General features: G+C 40.8%; 1 protein-coding gene across 3 annotated transcripts in view; it reads left to right on the forward strand.

Moving 5' to 3' along the window:
• Positions 1-24,869, forward strand: part of LOC109626731 (protocadherin-15-like) — a 203,125-nt gene that overhangs the window by 136,550 nt on the left and 41,706 nt on the right. For all 3 annotated transcript variants that reach the window (XM_069517681.1, XM_069517683.1, XM_069517682.1), the window contains 10 exons: positions 1,816-1,948; positions 2,323-2,402; positions 4,869-4,962; positions 8,551-8,679; positions 14,271-14,390; positions 14,521-14,706; positions 15,247-15,483; positions 16,627-16,743; positions 18,688-18,828; positions 21,078-21,190. In XM_069517681.1, the coding sequence (XP_069373782.1) occupies positions 1,816-1,948; positions 2,323-2,402; positions 4,869-4,962; positions 8,551-8,679; positions 14,271-14,390; positions 14,521-14,706; positions 15,247-15,483; positions 16,627-16,743; positions 18,688-18,828; positions 21,078-21,190 (1,350 nt within the window). The remainder of the gene's footprint in view (positions 1-1,815; positions 1,949-2,322; positions 2,403-4,868; positions 4,963-8,550; positions 8,680-14,270; positions 14,391-14,520; positions 14,707-15,246; positions 15,484-16,626; positions 16,744-18,687; positions 18,829-21,077; positions 21,191-24,869) is intronic.

Below are 24,869 nucleotides of genomic sequence, written 5' to 3' on the forward strand. Positions count from 1 at the left end.
CAATCGATGAGCTGGTTTGATGAGAGCTGATCTCTCCACGTCCCCTTGGTCTCTTACCCTGACTTTCAGGGTCTGCTTGTGTGTCGTTATGGAGGGTAAACTGGGAAACTTGAGCTTCTTGCAACCTTTTAATAAGTAACCAGTTTGAGAAAATATTTGACTGCAAAGTTAAAGGACTGGACAGTTTCATCCCGAACCCCTTTCTTTCTTTGAGACAGGATGAAAATAACTCGATACCTGTGAACTCGTCCACCTCACGGACTCACTGGTGGCCCAGTCAATGCAGAGTCATGCTGAGCAGCAAAGAACTGTCCTTTTAAATTCAATCCCAACATTTAAAAAAGAAAGTTACAGTGTAACATTGTGAACTAGCTGAGTATATACAGATTTTCCGACTCTGGCCCAATGTTGAATGTTTTTTTTTTAGCTGTAAAGCAACATGAGGTTAAAAAGGTTGTGCATATTACAGGACTTACTTATGTCGTACACATTTCTTTGTTGTTCCCTCTAAATCACAATGAGAAACCAAAAAAATAAATGTAAACAGTCTGACAAAGTTATTGAACCTTGGTTCACACCCGTCTCCAGACTTTCAGGTGTGAAAGCGCCCTAGATAGGAACCGATGACAGTTTGTGTTTTTCGATTGAGTTGTAGTTTAATTTGCAGCGAGCACTTTGCTATCTCCCAATTACACCAGACAGTCAACTTGCCAGAGGGTTGAAACATGACAACTGTGACCCAGGTAATTAAATATTTTCACAAAGATAAACCGTCACAAGGACACAGGCCTGCTAATGGCGCCTGAAACAAACAGCTCTGTCAGTTGCAGGTCATTATGGTGACGTGCTGTTTTGGAATGAGTGTTAGGTTGATTGAAAAATGTTGTTGAATGCAGCTTATTGAGCAGCTAGAGCTGTTTATCAAAGCAGGAGTAAACAACTGCAAATTAAAATGTTTACAAAGTGAAACAATCTGCTATCAGACACTTCTCCTAATGTCCTTCCTCTTGGTGCCATCATGTTGCAAATTCATTTACCTTTTTCTTACTTTTTTCCTTCTATAAAACCCTCATTTATATAATTCTGTCTTGAGAAGTTGATCATTAACTTGCTTTACCTTCTAAGATATTCCCAGATCCATTCATCATCCATAGTTGGTTTAGCTAGCCATGTTATATAACTGCATGCATTTAATACTAATCAGTGTATAATCACTCATTTTATTCCTTAATGCTCTGGACATTTATATAAACGCCTTAACAATACTAATCCTCACATGACATTAAAGGTTTATGTGCTCTTGTGGGCACGTCTCGATTTGAAGTAATAATTGAGCCTGGAGGTCCTCGAACGTGCCACGCTGTATAATAAGGTTCCTAACACTGCATAATAAAGGGCACAGTCAAGGATGATCCAATACCAACCTAACAAGATGTTATGTCTTGAACTCTGTTCAGACCAAATTCCGTTTGAATGAATTAATAGAAAATATATGTTTTCTCTCAGCCTGAATCATTAAAAACAGCCGGATAAAGTTACCCCAACAGAAACATCAAGGCCGTGCTCAGAAAACTATCTCATACTGTCATTCTTGCTCCTATCGAGTACTTAAGCCCAATATGAAGTGCAAAAAAACAAACCCCCCACCGCTCTTAACTGATATAATAGACCGCTCACTCTCTCTGACACTGGTTTTTCACCCTCTTTCCTTTTGAGCTCTCCTCTGGTTCCTCTCTAAAATTCCTCTGCTACCGTTCCTCCTTTATGTGTCTGTCTTCACACCCTCCCTCTTCCTCTTCCTCCCTCTCCCTCCAGGTCGTCCATTACCACCGTCTATATCGAAGTTTTGCCCCCAAACAACCAGAGCCCTCCGCGTTTCCCCCTGCAGCAGTACAACCTGGAGATCAGCGAAGCCATGAGGACGGGAGCAACGCTGCTTAATCTGCAGGTACGCCGGCGCTCTCCCAACTCTTTCAACCATTAATCTCACTTTTGACAACGTTTAATCACTACTTTCAGCTAACAAGTTTAACAATTGATCCATTACTTCTAGCTAACTATATCACCTGTTATCCATTAATTATCACAAACTATTTCAACCATTAATCTTACTTTTGACTGCTTCAACCGCTTTTGCAAAGTATTTGTATTGTTTGCCTTATTTTATCGATTAGTTACTTTCTAACAAGTTCATTACACGCTGTTTCTGTTCCTTGCACTGAAATGGAAAATAATGGTTCAATGTAATTTATATATTTAAATTGTATTAATCGAGTTACTGTGTGTGTGTGTGTGTTTGTTTTTCTCTGTTTACTTCTTAAGGCAGTGGATCGGGAGAGGGACACTATCACTTACCAAATCCATAGTGGAGACCCCCATGGACACTTTGCACTAAAGGAGAAGTAAGTGTTTGCAATAACACACACACGCACACACACACTTATCATATTTTGTGAAAAGCTCTGGGCTTGTTGGCGTTAACACTTTCAGAAACTGAAGTAATGTCTATGATTTTTTTTCTTCTTTCGAAGGATGAGTGTTAAAACCATGGCAACATACCTATCTAAGTAGTTACAGTGTGTGTGTGTGTGTGTGTGTGTGTGTGTGTGTGTGTGTGTGTGTGTGTGTGTGTGTGTGTGTGTTGATAGCAGACATATCATTGAGGGCCCAGGCTCCGCCGAGGGCTTCACATAAACACTCCCACATTCTCTCCCTCGTTCACACTCACCAACACACACATATAGACTCTGAGGGCTTTTGTTTTCTTTATTCATTTATTGCTCATTAAAAGGGGAAAGATCCAATCTGCATCTCTACAGGGAAAACCAGAGAGAGCAATAAAACAAAGGAGAGTTTGGTGAAAGACTGAAATAATGTAAGGATGGGGGAAGAGAGAGGGAGAAAGTAAAGGGAAGGGGGGGGGGAAGCTGACAATGGTTAAAATCAATTTCTGTGCTACAGGATTCTGTCAGACATTGTAAAAAAAATTATATGACAATATTTTTCATTGTCTGTTTTTTTTCTGCATCATGACTATAAGTTTGTCTTTCCACCGCAAAAATGCAACATGCCCTGCAGCTCCTGTCGGCACAGAATGGAGAGATGTTTCAATCTTTTGTGCAGAATGTGGCTCAGCTGCTGCACACTAGAGGATTTTTAAATCTTAACTGATTTTAAAAAACATGGGAGACCACATTATGCTGATCATGTGAGAGCACACACTTAGATGATCCAATCGAGACCCAGGACCACACACTTGGTGTTACAACAAACGATCTCTGAGTGGTGGGACGTCGTCCTCGGATCAGTCTCCCTGATTTTGGAATCGTTCAAATATCGAACGTGTTTAATATTTCCATTGGAAATTTGGAAGGCTTCCGTTCAGCCTGTGACATTAAGATAACGTCTGTGAACCCCTGGTCACACTACAGAATCATTGGTCAGATCTTCTGCTCGGATGATAAGTCTTAAATCATCAACACTCCTGTGAATGTCAGGAGGAATCGAACCCGAAACTGTCTGAGCTTTGAGGTTTATCAGCATTAGTGTTTTGAAGAATTCTAGGGTTCGTGGGTTCATTCTAAACAATGGGATTTACTCTCAGGCCTCTCCACGCGTCGTAGCAGATGTTTGGATCGATCGCGGTTGCTGTGAGAAGAAAATGTGTCAAAATTTCTGGTGTAGATGAGAAGATAAATCAGTGTGCGGGTTTCTGACTCTGCTTTTCATGAATTATCCATAAATATACATGAGCCCATTTTTAGTTTGTTTTGAAACAGCTTCACATCTTTCCCTCTGTAGAGCACTTAGCATGTGCACACACACACACACACACACACACACACACACACACACACACACTGGTGATATTTGGACAAAATGTCCATTTCAGATGGTTTCTAATCCAGGAAAGAAGCTTCAAATCAAATCTCTGCTGGTTTGATTGGTCAGAAGTTTTTCCAGACAGGCCGCACTGAAGCCGTTGAACTTCTGGAGAACAGTTTGATTTATGCTGGATCGGACTTTTATCTTTTTGCTCTCTTTGTCTCCATGTTTTTTATTATTGAGTTTTATCCAGTTGAATGTGAGTTAATATTGAACCATACTAATAATTCACAGTCTATGAAATTAAACATTGATTCAGGGAACTGGATACTGGTGTTGTATCATTCATACACCACACATTTTTAAGTTCATGTTAGTGTAACATAAGTAAATCCATTTTTTGATACTGGGAGACTTTCTTTCACTGTTAATTAACCAGTGTCTGTTTATTAGAATCAGATTCAAATGAGATCTTACAGTAGTTCTGAAGCATTTCATATGTACATACAGAGGAGGGAAACCTTTTCGTATCAAGGGCCATTAGAAATGTTCAAACATCCTTTGTAGGCTGTAATAAATAAGTGAATATGAGACTAACCTCACAAATTCTTTGACCGGAGCTGCTTTTCTATTGTGTGGTGTCTGATGTCAGATGATAGTGATGCTTTTCAACACAACTTGCTCTCAAAGTCCCAAACTTTGTTAGCGCTACACACGGCTTACAAAGACAATACTCCCTCCTTAAAGTCAAACTCATTCAGCAGTACTCATGACGTCTTTCGTTTAAGACCAGAGACAAAAACTGTATTTTCCTGATTGTTCTTGAAAACACGACAATGTATTAATGCTGTGACGTGTTTAACAATAAACTTCTTATGTATTGTGTAATAACTTCCACATAACTAAAAAGTCTCAGATTTAAAGTTTATTACACCATAATATTCTGCTCTTTTACTCTATTCCTTCTTTTTTGTTGTTGTGTCTGTTCTATTTTTAAGCCCAAGCCTGCAGGTTTAATAGACTTCTGTTCTCTCTCTCTCCAGTTCAGGGTATTTGGTTCTGGACAAGCCTCTGGACAGGGAGTCTCTGGATTATTACACCCTGGTGGTCACAGCCTCAGACGGACAGCCAGATGGGGTAAGACACTACAGACGTACCACACAGATATTAACTGGTCGTCTTCACTTGACTTGTTTCACATCCCAGGGTTCAGGGAGGGAGTCTAAATCCGTCACAGCGAAATCCCACAAACAACAGCTGTGGTATTATTTAACAAGGGGGATATTAGAGGCAATTTCTGGAAACACTTGTCATCCGATAATTGTCTTAATCATAATAAGCATCACCATCAAAATAAACAGTAAAGATGAACCAATGAGTGTGTTTCAATACTTAAGTAACTGAATGGATATGAGACATCATGGGAAATCCAGGCTGTAGACCCGGCAACTGTGAAAAGAATAAGAGGTTTAGAAAATGGATGAGTGGGAGAAGAACATAAGAAATTACAACCATGAAAAATTGCCTTCTTTAATAAGTGTAACCGTCGGATGAAATGAAGAGGACCTTTTAAATTACACTCTAACGAAACAGTCATTAACCATACAGTGCTGACTGCCTTTATAACTGGCCACTGCTGCTCTTTCCTGCTTATACGTATTACTATGCTGATTTTATTGGATTGCATTGGACTGTGTCTCAGAGGAAATGATTGGGATTATATCAACACCAAGCTCAACCTATTTAAATATGAAAATCCATTTTCCTTTTTCTGTTCATTTAGGCCAGATTTACCCAGAGCTCTTCCACTCCCTGGATAAATCAAAACATATCATAACATTGTTTTGTTGTGGGTGAGGAAACTGTCTGTGTCATTCATTGCCAGATGTCGAGTCCTGGATGATCAGTAGTTTTGTTCTTTTGTCATATTTCAAAAAAAAAAAAACCCTCATAAACTGGTGATGGCTTCTTCTCATTTGTTTTCTTCAACTTTTATCAGGGTAAAATCCTCTTCCACTAAACGAACGACCTGACTCTGAGGTCAGGGCATTTTAAAGTGAGAGTTATTAGCCGACTAAAAGGAGGAGAAAAGGAGAGGGGGAATTGTTTTGGAATGAACACACAAACGACCTGAACGTCTTACTGTGAATGCAGGTCGTTTTCATACCACCGGCTCAGTGTGGAAGCAGGCTGAATAAATGTATAAAAAAATCTAATTTGGACGTGTTTACTCCGCTGCAAGAGCTATTTTGCAAGAATAAAGGAGTGTGTGCTCTTCCCCACCCACCAAACTGATCACAGGTCATTTCCTCTCCCTCTCTCTGTTTGCATTCCTCACTTCTTTCCATTTTTAAAAGTCACATCTTTGGTCGCTCTCACATGAAAGTCAAATGAAGACATCGGACGGCGTCCCCTTGCTCTCCCCTCGCCCCTTTTCTACTCCTCTGCCTGTTCCTCTGACCACACCCAATCACACATCTGTTTGATGAGCATTAAAAGAGTTTGTCTCCCCTCCTCCCCACTGACCCCCCTCTCCCCCCATGTCAATTAAAACAAAAGGTTACGTTTAAGGTCCCTCTGAGCACAGGAAATGCTGATTTGAATACTCTGACCTTCTCACACACACACACACACACTCTCTCACATAGAACATGGTGGGAGAGAACAAGTTGCAGGAGGTTAGAGAGGAAGGAAGGGGGAGAGATTGAAGATATGGAGGGGGCTCTTATTACCTTAACAAGTGTGCTGTGTATTCATAGTTCCATAAAGGACACACATGCACACATTTACACACACACACTTTGTCAATTGCTGTCTGGGCCGTGACAATTAGTGTATTATCGTCTTTCCCCAAAGGTCCTTAAGTCAAAAAAATGGCGAAAAGTAGTTCTGCTTGACACTCCATTATATTTTGAATAGGAAAGAAAAAAGAGTTGAGAGCTGTGAGGAGAGGGGGAGGGAGGACTGGTATAGCTACACAGAGAGATAAAGGGGAAGAAAGAAAATAGAAGAAGGTGAAGAAAAGACTGGGGGTGTAGTTTCCTCATACGGGTCCATTAATCAGCATCAGTCTAAAGGCCTTGGGTTGTCTTCATATGCACATACACATACACACACACACACACACACACACACACACGTCTGTGTCACCTATTATTGAATGTCCCGTTGTGAGAGTGTCAGACTACAAAGTGCCTAATTGGCTATTTGGCCAGTGAATCCATCATACTGCCACAGATTGTGGACCCTACAAGCCGGTGCAGTAAACCAGCGTCACTGTAAGGACACCGAGTATCACAGGATTCAAACCTTCGTGCAGGACCAACACAGCTGCCACTGTGGTCGAGGCTAATGTTGGTCTCATCTGTCCACAAAACTTTGCTCCCGAGCTTTGGCTGCTCATCTTTGCAAAGTCAAATCAAGCCTCCTGTTTCTTCCTGATGAGACGTTTGCATCACGTGTTCTGACCTCTATGTTTGTACTTTGGAAGTTTCCTTTGAAGGGCGGATTATAATACCTTCACTCCAGCCCTGTGGAGGCTGGTGGTGAGGGGTTTCTGTCATCAAATGCTGGTGTCATCCTTGGCCGACCAGTTCGACGACTGTCGCCGTGCACATCAGTAGTTTCTTTCTTTATATCAGGACATTTCCAAATTGTTGTATTGGCTCTGGACAGTGTCTGTGCGATGGCTCTGATCGATTTCCCCTCTCTCCTCAGCAACACAATGGTTTCAGACAGCTGTCTGCTCTTAGCATGGATTTATCACTTTTAACAACAAATGCAGCGTTCACAAAGAGTAGACGTTCAGAGCTAGTTAAGGTTTTAGCAATCACACATGTCCATCCATCCTCCCATCTATCGCAGGTGGTTGCTAAAGATTGTTAAGACTGATCTCAGTGGAAATTATCTTGCAGAAGGAGACTCGAGTAAATTCAGCCCAAATCCCAATTTAGCTCAGAAAGTTTTAATTCAGAGTTTTTACTTTTTCTTCATTGACAACAATGACTACTACTACTGTGTGTGTCTGTGTGTGTCTGTGTGTGTGTGCGTGTGTGTGTGTCGCTAAGCCAGCCTAACCAGAGTTCTACTTTACATATATTGGCGTTCAGATAAACTGTTTTGTCAACTGTGAGCTCTAAACCTCAAATTACTTGCCTCCCCGTGTGCCCTGCCAACCTCAACAGCCTATTGTCACCTTTGTGAATGCAGCTCTTTCCCACTCCCCCACACACACTGCTTCTCCTTTTTCCAACCCACTGTTGTAAGTCGGTTACTCTCTCTCTCATTTTTCTCCTCCCACTTCCCTTCTTGAATCTGGGGTCAATTTGCGGTTCATTGTTCACTGAATCCCATCAAAAGAAACATGCTTTAATGCTTCAGATGATAAATTAAGTTTGTTGCATTTCCCTTTTTGTAGGTAACCTTTGCACTCCCTCTCAACAGACTTGGCCTTTTGAACTGCTTTTTACATGTTGTTCTTAATTATGCATATATCTTACACATCCTTTTTAACATATCAAGCAAAGTTATTTTTTGAGTAAACAGTCATCACGAGCGTAAAGGGACGGACCAGCAGTGCAGCTAATTAGGCTCTTTAATTTCTTACGTCCAGATTTAAAGATGAATTCATAATCAGTTGCTTTGTGGCAGCAGTCAAATGTCTTGCAGTAAATATAATTAAATTTTACATGGTTTCTGTGTGTGTGTCTGTGTTTGTGTGTGTAGACGTCCACAGCGATGGTGAACATTATGGTCATGGATGTTAATGACAATGACCCACTGTTCGATTCTTCACTGCCAGTGAACCTCACAGTCACAGAGGAGCAGGATAATGCCTTTGTCGGACAAGTTAAGGTAGGAAGATCACACACACACACTCACACACACACACACACACACACACACACACACACACACACACACTCGCTCTTTGTCAGCAGCAAACAAGATGAACACACTCCTCCTCACGACATGTTTCAAACAAATATTGATCTCATCAGTGTATCTACTCCATGTGAACATGTATGATGTTTATTCAAGGTTGTGTGTGTGTTTCTATGCTAATGTGTTCACACATTCATGACTGTGCATTTGTTTTTGAGCTTCCTCGCTAATCCTTGACCTCACTTCTGCAATTAAAAGGCCCAACACCACAGGAGAGCATGTAGAACGACAGATTAAACTCCTCTGTCATGCTGAAATAAGGTCACTACATTCAAATAAATATTCAGATTAACTTTCCAGCTCTGTGTCGTCAGTCTAACACCACACATACAAACTCCTGGATGATACAAACCGAGATTCAGAGCCTCTTATTAAAATTCAACTCTTAATCTATTCCAATGGGGAACAGAGATCTCTAACACTTATGTTGTTACATGTTTGAGGGTTAATAGGATAGAAGTATTTCAGAAGTGTGTTCCCTTTTGCATGAGAGACGACAGGGGCTATTAGGGTTAAATGTTTGATTTTAGACATATTAGTCCCTGAGAAAGTCTACATCAGGCGCAATTACACTCATTACATTGAAGAAATATTAGCATGTGTACGGTTTAACATGATCTCTTCTCACCACTGGGTGAGGCTTTACCTGCGTCAGCAGCCTCGTCTCCACTTACCACAAAGACTCCTGGACTTGTTCCAGACCTAATAACTGAATCATGTATTCCCCAGACACGGGTCATGGGTAAATCTGACACTTTGATAGGCTCTGATCTTTAAAGACGCTCCCTTGGTTGCACACTTGCTTGGATTTCCTCCCAGCTTAATTCATAGCCTTTACACACCAATGTCAGGGGTTCTTTGATCAGTCTGACACTTTGCCAGCTTCTAAATGTTAATCATGCGTCTTTGGTTTAACACTACAATTACTCCAGGGATAAATATATAAATATCTTGTCCAACATTTTGAAAAAAGTCGTACTTTTTCAGAGGTTCGAGTCTTCAATGGATTTTCTTATTTGGACCATTGAGCACCATTCTTAACCTGTAAATCCAATCGTATCCATAAATAGGACATTTCATTCAATGTATTGCACATTTTTAACATCCACTGAGACCTTTGGGAATCTTCCAAATTCAATATCCAAAAACCCAACCTAATCTTTGGAGAGGGCACTTGAAACTATTCCAATCCTCAACTTCCTTCCTTCCTTCCTTTCACGGACTCTTGGATATTTTCCAAACCAAAAAAGACAGCTTGATCCCTCAGCAGTCTGTGTGAGGCACGACTCTGGGCCCCGTTCCAAACCAGGGTCCATACCTGTAAGTATTAAACAGATTTCTGGAAGAATGAATGGATCTGACCTTGGTTTGCTGATGCTGGTAAGGTGGAGAGAGATGGAAGGAGGCGAGGAAGTGAGACAAGCTCCGGTGGCAGGGAGAGAGGAGAGAGAGACACTGGGGAGAGGTGGAAGGAGAGGAGATGGGAGATGACAGAGTTAAGGGAGGTACAGCTGCATTCTTAATCTGACTTCCATGAGTTTAAGACATGGTCTCTTTTTAAAGAGGAGAAAAGAGTGGGTGAACTCAGAGGGAGGTCATATGATCATCAAAAGAATTATATTAAGCCACGAGCTGAAGTGAATTCCTCATTTGCATTACTCTGTGTAGAGGCAGGTGCAATGGAGGGTTGATGGATGATAATACAGGGGCAACATCTTTTATGGTGAAAGAAACTCTTAGAGGAAAACTACCACAGGCTAATGTTGTAATCATTTGGGTGAAGCCTATTCAGTATTTGTTTTTACATATACATGTGCACAAACATGTGACACCATATGTGGAAAGGCAGCTGTAAATGTTTACTTACTGTTGGTGCTCTTGCTTTTACATGTACTGAACTCAGTGAGATGTCCACTCGGGGGTAGACAACGAGATGCGAGAGCTTTTGGTGACGAGGGCCGATAGAAGCAGCTTTTGTAAAAAGTACATCCACTCGTCCTCTTCCACCTTTACAAATCTTGCACACTTGCACATTCGTTAAAGTCTCCTTAGGCTTCGTCCTTTCTCTCTCCAGTTCCCTCTCCTTCTTCGTCCAGGTTTCATTCTCCCTCTCTCTCTCTCTCTCTCTCTCGCTCTCTCTCCCTTCTCCAAACTCCAAAGTTGGGATGATAAGAAAAACCCCAAAGCTGGATGCTCCATTACATTTATAACGCCCGGATAGTGATGAATCACTGAATACAAATCACTTCGAGAGGACTTCATTCTTCTCTCTCAGGTCTACACAACGCTGGCAAGATAGAGTCCAATTTCTATCAATCCTTGTAGTCACTGTGTGAGGAGGAGATGAAATATTAACGGTGCAAAATGTGGGAAACAGGAATGAATATGGGTCACTGCAACAGCAAAAACTGGAACAGTGAACTAAATGAAATGGAATATACTGTAAATGTGAATATGGGCTAAACACATTAACACATATTAATAAACATATTGAACGGTCAGTTGGGGGACAAATATGATTTGTATTTCATTAATGTCTACCCACGTAATATATGCAAACAAAAAAATACTGGAATCATATTGAATTAGCTGGACAACGTCCAGCATCCAGATGTCAGTCCTCCCTCTTCTCTCTGCTGCTTTGAATTTGTTGGCAGAATAATTCAATACAATTCTGAATAATATTTGATTTGTGCCCCAACCTGTCCAAACTAAACAAATCACGCAGTAAGAACTAGCTCTGCGTGGGTCACCTCTTTGGTCCACAGTGAAATAACCTGACAAATATTAGATGGATCACATGAAACTGATCAAACAATCAGAAGCTCTAGAGGATGACTCCCAGCTTTTAGCTCTCAGGTCAGAATATCAGTGTTTGTGTTTCTAACTCTTATTGTTATGATCGAATACCTGCAAAACAAATTCACATTAGCATTAGTTATACTTTGTGATTACTGCTAATTACATGGATGGATCACTGAACAGGCCCCAGTGAACCCAGGACCAGGGTCTTTGTGAGTCAGAGTCCAGAACCTTTGTTTGAGCTGACTGTTGAAATTTCTCATCACCAAGTCAATAGGCACAAACTGATAGAGGAACCAAAGAGAGTCAAATAGCTACAAAGGGAATATTTAAGCAAGTGTGGAAGCAGAAGGTAATTTCACTGTATGGTTAATGACAAGCTGTCCCGCCTGGAGAGAATTCAGCTGGAAGAACTCGAGCGACTCAACTCCTCTGTTCTCCAGAGCAAAAGACTACTACTTTAATCAGTCGGCCGGCTGGAGATCCTTTTACTATATTTAACACTATGGGCTGTATACGATAGAGATAATTAGATTCAAGCCAGCAACCCAGATTTATATGTTTATTGAAAATTGTTCAAATGAACTAACCATATATTAACTTTGAAGGGATTTGGCATTTCATAATTGTTTCTTAATTGCTTGTCATCATTTGTGGTGTCTGTTGTCGTCTTCAGTCTCTTTTTATCTGTTTAAATCTTAAATGTGTTGTTCTCTCCTTTGATTTGTTTGGTTTTCCTCCGTGTGTATGAATTAAGATGAGCTGAACATTTATCGTCATTACTTTGTCGGCTGCTTGTTTTTAATCAACCTCAAAATAATCCTCCTCCTGATTATTTTTTAATATGAAAACTCCTGAATATTCCAGCTCTGACAAACAGTTTTGTTAATGTTAGCTTCAAGATTAGATGTGACACACTAATTCATTAAACACTTGCTATTAATCCCCCAAAAAATGTATTTTTCTCCTGTGGAGTTTATTACAAATATAATACTGGCAACATGGACACCTTAATGGGCCATTGCTACAAACAGGTTGCAGTGTGTCTAGTGTGTGGAAATAGTTCACTCAAGATGAATAATTGACTAAAGATGAAACCTGTACACTGTCAGTGGTGAAATATTCAGGTCCTCGGGCTGCTCGCTCAACCAGGCGAGTTATCAGGCGCCCTGCGGCCCTGAATATTTGTCCACGTATGGAGGCCGGAGACCTCCTGCAGCGGCAGCAAGTTCAGCTCCGGCCCCTTGCTGCATGTCTTCCCCCGCTCCATCTCCGCCTTTCACATCTAAATTCTGTCCTATCAATAAAAACGCTATAGTGCCCAAAATATCCAGATGCACCATCTTTTGAAAAGGCATCCACTAACGCTATGGCTGAGAAACGATCCTAATCCTCTTTCTTTCACTAAGCGCCATGCTGTAAGAAAGAAAAGACGTAGACTGTAGATCATGATGTTTCTGGTGGATTGCATTGTCAAAGATCTTAGACCTGTAGCTGCAGCACATGGAGAATGTATTAGAGTTTATACCTGGCTATAATGCCCCATCTCAAAGCACAGTGTAAAATGCAATTTAACACAACCATGACATTCGCGTGTGAAAACATATTGAAGGAAATGAAAAGACCAGCGTGTGTCACTACCAAGTGATGGAGCTGTACATCCCTGTAACTGATGGGAGCTGAAAGCATGAGAGCCGTGTACGACTATGATGTCAGAGAGACTCACTGCTGCCAACTCTGCTGATCATCACACGGCATCATGTAGAAGATGTAGAAGCTTTCTTCAGTATGTGCATCACGGTTTGCAAATACATTCTGTCCCTCGTCTTAAAGTATTTCCTTCTCCAACGATGTCATCTGCGATTAGTCATTGTCAATTTGACTTTCATCACAAAACTGTCAACTCAAGTCAAGGGGCGAACACACACACACACACACACTTAAACAAGGGTATTCCCTCTGCTCTTGTCTCCTCTGGTCTCATCTGTTTTAAGAACCCTGATTGGACAGGACGGACACTCAAACAGGGTGAAAGGAACGTCGCCGCCTCCTCATCACTGTTTTATTAGTTGAAAGAGACGGCATTGAGTCTTTGGTCTGTAGTCCACTGGTGTGAGAAAGATAGGCAGATGAAAGAAGTGCAACAAAGAAAATAAGAAACTCTGCTCGTTAAAATTGTAACGACTCGCTCATTAAAGCCTTTTAATCTCAAGTTTAATTCTTCTGGACAAGTCGCAGCGAGGAGAAAAAACAGGGGTGAGGAGAGGGAGAGGCAGAGAGTGAGAGCAGGTCTCCAAGGTGTTTTTTTTTCCCACCTTGTCAAAAGAAAGACAAGGTGACAAAGTAAGTGCAGTTTGTATGAAACCTACAGACGGGAGCAGCATGAGGGGACTTAACAAAGAGATATGCTAGTGTAGTGTCTCTGTGCTGAAATCTTAATAAGACAGTGTGTAGTAAGTAACTGTAAAAGGTCAGAGATTATAATAAATTGTGGATGAAAACCAATTTGATGAGGGTTCTTGGAGTTATAAGTGTGAGCTGATTATTTCCCAGGACAAAAACACACACACACACACACTAAATTAAAAGTGCCTCAGTCACACACACATTTAGCTTGATTTTGAGAAGTTCAGTTCAGGCCTGAAGAGTTCTATGCATTCTGAAAATTGTCCCTTCTTATCATCTGTGTCTGCGTTTAGGCTACGGACCCAGATCTGGGCGCCAGCGGTGAGGTCCACTATCGGCTCATCAACCACCAGAAGTTGTTTTCTATCAACGCCACCGGAGCCATCAGAACCACGGTGCCGCTGGACAGGGAGGTCAGGGCAAATTTTAAATGTATTTAAAATGTGAAAGTGAATTGAATGTGAGACAAAAGGTGACAAGTTCAATGTTTGTCAAAGCTGTAGTGTCGTTGTTGTCTGACCATTAATCTCGGTCTTCTCAAAGGTGAAAGGTCACTACTTTCTGATCGTTGAAGCCTGTGACGGTGCAGTGGACCCCCGGCGATCCAGGTTAACTCTGTCCGTCACTGTTCTGGACGTTGACGACAACAGCCCGTTGTTCACCCAACAAACCTACAATGTCAACCTTCCAGAGAACAGCCCCAAAGACTCAGTCATATTACAGTTAAAGGTGAGTGCATGGATCGATGCTTCCATTTGCGAAACATTTAGCAGTTAATGTTGAACATTTATATGTAAAAAAGAATTATATATATATATCGTTACATATATAATCATATATAATCTATGATGATCGTATTCTTACTTAGAGCTAAGTACTACATGTTCTTTGAAATGCCCCGCTTCTTCTCATTTTTATAAATTTTTAAAAATGTATCTTAAAGCATCAGAAATAAAGTTTGACATCACTTGACATATAAACCGTGTGAGCAGCAGCGGAATGTAAAATAGAAAAATTGGCTTTTCCCTCGAGCTGCGTGGTGAAGTAGTTACAGAAGGAAAAATAAGGTTCCGACCACCAGTTGGATAAAAAAGGTTTCTACCACAAGCGTTTCAGAGACACATGACACAGCTCCACTGTCTTTCATTAGCTCCGGCACATGTAGAAGCTCGTCCTTCTGGCAAATATGAAAAATTCAGCTTGCCATAAAAGTGATGATATTTCTTTCTCCCCAATTATCTGACTCACTTCCCTCTTTTTTCCTTGCAGGCGATAGATGCCGACCTCGACTCCAACCTCACGTATCGCATCAGAAGCGAAGGCCTTGACCCGGAGATCACTCGGCTTTTCCACATCGACCCAGTGACGGGGGAGCTCTCGGTTCTGAAGGTTCTGGACTACGAGGCGCTGACGGACTCAGAACCCACATACATGTTCACCGTGGAGGCCCTGGATAGAGAGGGGACCATGCCTCCTGGACTCGCCTCTGTTACCGTCAGGATCATAGTGAGTGTGTGGGTGTGGGAGTTCCAGTGTGTTTCCAGTTCATGGGAGAGTGGAGTCGATTGTGCCAAAGCAATCTTCCTTAACTGGAGCAAAAATAGTGTTTTCATAGGAGCGTGTTTGAGCCTTGCTGCTGCTGCTGGAGAGTTTTGACTGTGTGTGATCCTGATGTAACCACACCAGTGTTTTTGCACGCATTAACGCAATCCCTACATCTGTGGAGAAGCTACAGTGCATTCATCACTTGTTGGGAAGCTTATAGAGCAATGAGCTGACAAATGTGGTCCTCCGTGTCTCAATGAGACAGACGTGAAATTCATCATGCAGCCAACCTGTGGTGGAAAAATTAGTCTGGTGTCGTCTCTTTTTTAAAACTGCTGCAGTTTTCTGGTGCTGCCGACACCTGCTGTGATAAAGAAAAAAAAAAAAAAAGGATAAATAAATAAAAGAGGTTTTCCTGACCATTCGGTTTTTATCACACTGCTGCTGTTATTCTGCTCACAGATACATTTATTCTTTCCCCCAAATCCAAGCAAACAAAACTCTGAAAAAAAAAAACAAGTTTTAAGTCGGTGTAAGCATATGGTTGAGAGCTCAAGGGTTGTGTTATTTGGATTTGGGGTCTTTACAAGAATAAACAGCTGTTGTGTTTTCTCCTTTGTGGAAGCCAGATGTTCCAAAAGGCTTTCGTCATTTCATGTGACTGAGGAGAGAAAGTAAAAGTTCAATTTAAGAATCAGAGTGAGAACAAAACCTACAAAATCAGGTTGCACATGATTATTGTGTTACTGGTGTTTACCAGAAAAATAAAGCAGTCCTTTTTTTACTGTATGTTCAAGATTCACTTCATTTTCATTCACACCACACAAGCGCACAGTTGAATGAAATGACATCGCAGCCAACTCAGAAGTGCTACTGTTTCCCAAGTAGGTATAAAAGCTCTCTATATGAAAAATAATAAATAGATACACACGGTACGTTCAATAAGGTGATAAATGAAATAACACATATTAGGTAAATGAATAAGGTGTAAACACTTATTGCACATATTGGATGAAATTGGACGTACTGATATAAATATAAAAGACATAGTGCCTTAAACATTCCCAGTGCTAATAAATACTGCTCGTGTTTATCTCTCTCCAGGACATGAATGACTTTTCTCCGGTATTCAGCCAGTCAGCGTACAGAGGCATGGTCGCCCCGAACGCTGTCAAGGGAACCCTCGTAACCACAGTGATGGCCAACGACTCTGACCCTGCGGTGAGCATTTCCAGCTGCTGCTGCTCCATCAAACTGTTCCCAAATTACATGAGGGAGCGACGCAGGATAACAATGCTTGTCTCTTGTGTGTGTGTGTGTGTGTGTGTGTGTGTGTGTGTGTGTGTGTGTGTGTGTGTGTGTGTGTGTGTGTGTGTGTGTGTGTGTGTGTGTGTACTGAATGTGTTTCTTTTTGTGGTACCTCAACAGGGCTTTTAATTTTTAACATCTTCATTACATAAACTGGCTCAATCTGCTCTGCTGTAAAATGAAGGTCAATCTCGGAGCCCGTCGCTTTCATCCGACAACAAATTAGCCTCTGGGGTCAACGGCAGATATTATAGTTCGTCTATAGTTCTTCCAGCGATACTTATTTTTAGGTGTTCTAGGTCCAGACAACGCTTTGGCTAATATTAAAAGCTGTCTGGATGAAAATGCACATAAATTAAAAAGACGATGCATTTGAGATTAGTCAAACTAGAAATGGAAACCAGTCAAGTCTTGTCCCACGTCTACAGATTCTGCATATTACCATGTAGGATCTGTTTAAAGAGATTTAAATTAATGTTGGATCACTCTACAGATTTCAGTTCTGAGCCATCAGACACTCAGGTGTGGTACAGCCCAAGTTTAAAAGGACAGGGGGTCCACACGAGGACAGTGTGTGAGAATCTCTAGTGAGGATTTGCTGAGTCACACAGTCTTTTCTTTAGATGCAGATCTGAACGGTTGTGACTGCGTGAAAAATAGCTCTTGTTTTTATTGGAAACAAAAGACAACCAACCGGCAAATTAGTGATTTAACGGTTAATCCCCCAATCATGTAAATATTTATGACGAATAAATGCATTAGTGTCTTTATTTGTGCTGCTGCTAAAGAAGCCATTGTCTTATTTGTCACTCTCCCACCTCTAAACCGGCGATGTTGCCCCTGAGCCTCTTGAAAAGCCCTGTGTTCTTTTGACTAATGTGCTCGCTGTCTTCCTACATCAGCGGAATCGGTTCAGACTTTAGGTTCAAGCATCAAGTTAAACTCTCATGGGTGAGAACCAACATTATCCTGTCCAAGCTATTGGCTGTAAATACGCTCCCAGTGCTGTAACAAGACATTAGAGAGCACCTCAACAGCCCCATACACTATATATAATATATATATGTGTATATTTCCAGACCTGAAGGGTATAAATGATATTTGTATTTTATGTGTCATTTCAACCCTTCAGATCCAAAATTTAGTTCTAAAGTAAAAATCATTGAGAATTTGTCAGTGTGAAGTTTTGCTGACTCAATGTGAGTTGTTATTTAATGAAAGATGAGGACGGCAGAGCCTCTACACTTCAGATGCACCTCAGAAATAAAATGAAAATTCATGATTTTTACTAAATAACTTTTTTAAAGTTTGCGCTGAATGCAGTTTCCGGAAAAACTTGTAACACAAAGCTGACACTGCAACACTTTTAGTCATGATGCAGCAAAATAAGTTTTTTTTTGCAGTAAATGGCCATTCACTGGCAAAATGTCAAGATAAGATAACTCTTAAGATAACTCTTTAACTCCACTGCAAGTGGGCAGTCAGAAATATACATCATTATAGTAATAATAAGCAAATATGCAATACTTATTATTAACACTCTATATTAAAAATAGAAATGGGATAAAAACTAATACGTAAAAATGTCATGGAGTGACCCATCCTTTCAGATACGCTGTTCTATCTCTACTCACAGAAACGTGTGCATGGGAAATAATAATGAGCATGTGGACAAGGTGACACTATTTGACGTTTGGGTCCAAACTAATTGCTTTGGATATTAAATGCTGTACAAGTCTGTTTTAATTTGAGGCTGCTCTGCAAAAAAAAAAAAAAAAAAAAAAAGTATATTTTTCTAGAAACCACATGTCGTCCTGTCATCCTAATAGCAAAGTGTATACCTCATTGTCTTTGCAGGGCACCCCCGCAGGTCTAGTGCGATATAAAGTGGACCAGGAAGCGTATCCATACTCTGCCAGTATATTTGATGTGGATGAACACACAGGACATGTGGTCACCAGAGTGAACCTCAATGAGGAGCCCAACCTGATGTTCAGTGTGAGTATGCACAAACACACACACTCTTACACTTTCAAGAAATGCCTGATGTGAACTATGTATGCAGCAGCTGATGCCAGGAACACAGGGAAAAAGGACCAGAATGCAGAAGCTGAGACAAATCTTAAGCAGCTCAGTGATTTATTTAAGAGGGAGGAGGCAAGAAGTCAATACTGGAGGGATGAGTCCAGAAAGGCAAACAAGTCCGACGGGGAGCCGGCAGAAATCCAAAATCAAACAAAAACAGGCAAAAAAAAGTCAGTGACAGGGAAGGAAGGCAAAAATAAGGTAAACAGGATGAGAAATATTCAGCAAACTCAACATAAAGCTTTGCAAACCGAGAGTGGGGGAACAAGGCACTGAAGTGTGACATCATGAATAAAGATGGCCAGAATCTGCACAGTAGCAATCGGGGAATGGAGCCCTGGTATCGAGGTCCCGCCAATATACGCACTTGACCAATCACAGGTCTTCATCAGCTGTCAAACATCATTTTTCCCGAAAACATTAAAACTAAACTTACCGGAAAAAACACTTGAACAAACCAAACAACAAAAACTATTTCATCCATCTTGTTATAGAGTCTGTGCCTGTAACACAGGTGTGTGTGATTTCAAAATAAAACAGGAATAAGGTGAGATGTTGTGTCGCTGTTGTACTCACCTTTGGGTCCGGGACCACCACACCGGGCAAAATGATTTCCTGGGGGAGGGAAATAAAAAAACTACCCAACAAGATTACGATCCTCTCGTTTACTTTTTGTAGTCACACCTGTTCTGCTGCTCTATGGGCTGCATTGCCAGCATCTTAAAGTTTCAGAACTCGATGCCTTTTGCAGCCTCAGCTCTGTTTTGTAAAACTTTTTCCAACAGTAATACAGCTTTGTTTCCCCCTTTGCATTATAATATGTTATAAAACAGCAATGAAAAAAACTGTGGTGAAAGATTCTCCCCCTGGAAAGATGTTAACCTCCCGACAGACTGTAATATATTTGATATGTTGAGTCTATTTTGAGTCTACTGTATTCTACAATGTAAATACTGTAAGGCAGCATCACTTGTTGTAGTTCCCAATCCATCAAAGTGATCTGTTCCAACTGTAAACATTGGCATTGCAGTGGAGACATCATTACAGGAGAAGATTCATCTGTTCTGCTTCGGTGCTTTTTTTGGATTCTGATATTAAGTGGGCGGAGGTTTGGGACGACATCACATGAATTGAGTCATTAAGAATGTATTTGATCATTAATCTCACATTTTACTTGCTCACCAGCAGCATTTGTGTATGAGAGGTGTCTCTGTGTGAAGCAGAAATCCCCATCCACCTTACGAAGTGTACCGCACAAGCTTATTAGTTGCAAAACTACCTTTTTCCCATGCAGCAGCTTTGGGCCATGCTAATTTCATCTTTTTCACTGGGTTTTAATTAACACAACAAGGATTCAGCGTCCTCTGAAGATGTCTCTCGTGGGACTCATTCTACCTCTTTTGCTCCCGATAACTCAGACAAAATGAATCAATCCAACGCCGCTTACAGTTTTGGATTACGACTGACATAAACAGTTTTCACGACAGATTCACAGTCAGATAAATCTCAGTGACACGAGGGCTGCCTAATTGCAATCGCATTATAAAAGCATAATAGGTTTAAGTGGTTTAAAAAACATGTTTGCAGCAGCTCAGAATGTTCTAGCAATCGTTTTGTAACTACAAAGCAGCCAATTTAAGTCTTAAGCAGTAGCCATTGAGCTACAGAGCAAAGCAATTTAGCTCAGTTTGTACGTCTCCAGCAGTTAAAGAGTTATCTGTGCATTTATCCGGTTTGTGGGTTAGTTGCAATGTGAATAAAAAGGAGGGTAATGCAGTATCAGTGATGCCTTCCTGGCTAAATAACAGGGAGAAAACGCAGTATGTCACTGTGTTGATATAAGTTTGGTCTTCATTAGAACTCCTCTGGGTCCAGTTAACAGTGGTTACCCCCCAATTAAATGAAGAAGAGAAGCTAAGCAGGAACAAATAAGCTCACCAGTGGGATCCACACTCATCCTGCTCTCCTATTCCCATGAAAATGATGCACTTTTAGATGATGGGGAAACAAATTATTGGCTGTGTAGATTTACTCGGCTACGTCAAATGTTTTTTAAATATGTTCTCTTTAAAGGACACGAACAGAAACGCTAACTGCACTGGACAGTTGTGTTGCGTGATGTTTTGACTGTTTTTACGTGTGTGTGTGTATCTGACTGACAGCTGGTGGTGGTGGCCTACGATGATGGCGAGCCTTCGAAGGAGAATACAACACTGGTGGAGATCACAGTCCTTCAGCCGTCCGTCATTCCTGTGTTCACCCAAGAAGAATACAGGTACAGTTAAAACTTCAGCTGTAGTTGATGGAACGACACCTGATCTGAAGTTTTCGGATCACTGGGGGGAAGAAAACAGATTGTCCAGCTTCTCTTTATAGATTATTGTAGAAATACCTTATATTTTCACTTAAACGTATCTGGAACTGACATTTCCTCTATCGATGCTGACGACATATGCACCTACACTGGTTCTTGTCTTCTGAATTCTATCCACCACATGCATTTGTCATTTCCTGTGCACATACATGCCATTTGAATGCAGTATACTTACATATGTTATTTACACAGGAGAAGAATCGAAATCCTGCTGTGGAGCTATTTTTTTCAGTGTTTTCTATTTGAAGTTTAATGTGTAAGATTTGGAACCTGAGATGCAACCTACTGCGCAAGGAAAGCTGCCTGTAGAAGCTTTAAATGAGCAATAAAACACTGGAAGATGGGAATTCCATCATCCATCAAACAAACCCAGACGCAAACCCAGAGAATTTATCGTCACTGTGGTGTGAGCAGCAATCACAAGGAGACTGACAGAAACATCCATCTGAATTTCAAACACACGACCGAAACGTCAATGAAAGCATCTTGACGTGTTGCAAAGTGGCTCATACAGACAAAACAGAACAGTTGTCTTTCATCTGCTTAATTAATGATGGGATTAATGTTAGACCAAATTAAATATGGAGAAGGTTTGTCAGCACAGTTTATCAAAACAAAGAGCATTTAATCCTTCTACAATATTTCAGTATTAAGCATTAAAAATACAGAGTCTTGCCAAATCAAACTTCAGAGCAGCGGCTGACTTCTTCTAACAGTTTTTTTTAGTTCTTACGTTCACAGAACAGCATTATTTATCTTTGCTTCTAAAATTCGCTTTCCATTACCACTCAAACCATGTGCTTCAGTGTAATGAGATCCCACAAAAGACTGAAGATAAAATGTGTGAACTTGGTTCGTTTTTAATTTTATGACTCAAAACAAATACGTAGCATCGTGTCAGATTCTAGCCGCAGCCGCACACTTTCCACTTTCTGCTGGAGACTCATTAGGAGAAGGAAACACTCGCCCACCAGTGATATGTAGATTCTACACCAGCAGGAGACAGGACGTCTGCGTGTTCTTCTTTGCAAAGATTGTTTTGTGGCAAATAGCAACTTTACGATAGCTGTGCATGAGAAAACTTTTCTCTTTTACTGTTTGATAAGACTGAGTAGATGAAATTAGGGATTTAATGAATGCAACAACAGCAATGCTAAACATAACCATATGAATTGACCTGGTGGGAGCAAGTAATATCCTCTGACTTCTTATAAAGGCACATGTGGATTTAAAATTTTTAACCATGCACCAAAGGATTAAAAAAAAACTGTATAGGAAAGATAACACCGATGCTTAAAATGCATTTCAACCTAAAACAAAAGCATTGCCTATATTTTCTAGCTGCATTAACGTGTTTCTACAGAAGCTCTGAAACAACAATACATTTGCTTTCGGACATGCACAAGCTCCAGATATTTGCGCCGGACATTTCTGAGACGCAACTGACGCTAAAAGAAAAATCTCAGGATGAAAAAGAGGTGGCACAAACAGAGAAGACACCAACAAACATGTCAGCTTGGAAAGATGACTTTGATTTTGAGATTTGAGAGCTTTCCGGGTCGATGCACCTCAAACATCTGTTTTGAACTCTCCATAAACCCAGCGGTCACACCCTACAAACTCAACCAACATCTATAAATGACTCTCTCTCCTCGTTTGCAGACACAGCGACACACCTTTACTCTCCAGTCATCATTACAGCTCTTCCAGCTGCTGCTTGTTTTATGGGGTCATGGGGTCGCCTCAGGTTTTCTCCTCTGTGATTGGCTGGGCGGACACAGGGTTGGAGCGAGGTCAAATGTGAAATTGGCCAATCTCTAGAAGTCTTGATCTGTCTTTCAACAAGTTTACTTATCTTTATGTCTTGATGCTTTTTTTCTACGATACCACAACGTTGGCTCGTCTTAAACGTATATCTGTGCCCCACAGTCACATCACAGGGGATAAGTTGATCTTCCATGTGCTTCCTTGTTATGTCATTTGTCAGACACCATAACAAAGACCTCAGATTCTTTTTAACATCGTTAACAAAATGTCTGCTTTTCTCAAGGCTGTGCCCCTTTTGTGCGTTAGTTTGTGACGCTCTTTTATTATACTAATTCTCTGCCGTGCATCGGGTAAGAATGAGCTGCCTCTGCGACAACTCAACAGTCGATATTAAATTCAACAATCTGTATTTACTTCCAGGCGCTCCGAGCTCTTTACTCACACACCTGAGCACCACCTGCTTTAAGCTAATGGGCTTGTTAGTGAGCAAGCGAGTACAGGTGTCAATACCGACATATTTTCCTTCTCAACAGACGAGACTTCAAGATGTCAAGGTTCGTCTTTCACTCGCAGCAGAACAAAAATCTCCTTTCTATTTTTAGGAAAAGTGTTAGAGGCAAGAGAGAGAGAGAGAGAGAGAGAGATGTCAGCCAGCCATATGATACTGCATTTATGAATATGTAACACCACTTCCAGCTACAAGTGTGCGTGTTCACATCTGAGAGAGTGCACTATATGTGTTTGTATTTGTTAATGAACACACAGTTCACATTAATCTATGCATGCAGACATTGTTTATGTAAATGTCTCTATCTGTCTCTATTTGTCTTGTGTCTCCTTGTGTGCATGTGTGCGTCGTATTATTACATTTCTTTCGTTGCTGCATTTTAGAGAGTGAATGAGAGAAAGAAAGAGGGAGAGGGTTTTTGTTCTTCTATTTCCTTGTTGTATTCGCACAGAGTGCAGCGTAGCTGCTTTACATTAATTATCCAGCTTCATTTAATAAAAGCTAATCATTGTGCCCGTGTGGTTTTAAGAGCTTTCTAATGCAGCTGCAGGATTTTGTGTGATTTTTAACAGACTCGTCTTGTAGCCACGGGCAAGGCTGAATTAGTAATATTGATTCCTACCATGAAAGAGTGGCAGTGAGTCTTTTGAGCCTTGTTTGGCTAAGTGTATATTGTACTGCGTCACTAATTCAATAACACAAATTCCAAATGTCTTTTTAAATTAAATGTTTGTTTTGCTTATCTGCACACATGTAAACCATTTTTACGTGGCATTACTTTATAAAGGTTAAAAAAGATTAAGAGCTCATATATGCTAAACGTTAAAAACGTATTCGTAAACAGACGGAGCCTGCATTAATGTACTCCATACTTCTACATGTCTTCTGAAAGCTAATGACAAAACCCATGAAATGGAGCAGTACCAACAGAAATCATGGGGGGCAGTGTGGGCGGTAGTTCAAGACGACCATAGGGCATTTTAAAGGAAATGGAAGTGAAGTTCGTTGTCAACTTCTTTCACAGAGCCCCAGTGTTCAAAAGTGTTCCTAACAATATCACAACCCTCTCAACCCCTAACTCTGCTCTGCCCTCTTGTGGATATAGCGCTTAACAACAATATCAACGTAAAGAACGCATGGAAGTATGTGGGCAGTGACGGTTTCATAATTTGAAACGGACAAATAAATGGCAAGGCTACGTAAATGAGCCTTCAGGCCAAAATGAATAGGTTTCTGGTGTTGACGCCAATTAGTGGCTATATTATAAATGCTGTTCCATCATCATCATCATGTAAGAGCCAAGGA

The sequence above is a fragment of the Paralichthys olivaceus genome, chromosome 21 (genome assembly GCF_024713975.1).
Source record: "Paralichthys olivaceus isolate ysfri-2021 chromosome 21, ASM2471397v2, whole genome shotgun sequence".
NCBI classification, from domain to species: domain Eukaryota; kingdom Metazoa; phylum Chordata; class Actinopteri; order Pleuronectiformes; family Paralichthyidae; genus Paralichthys; species Paralichthys olivaceus.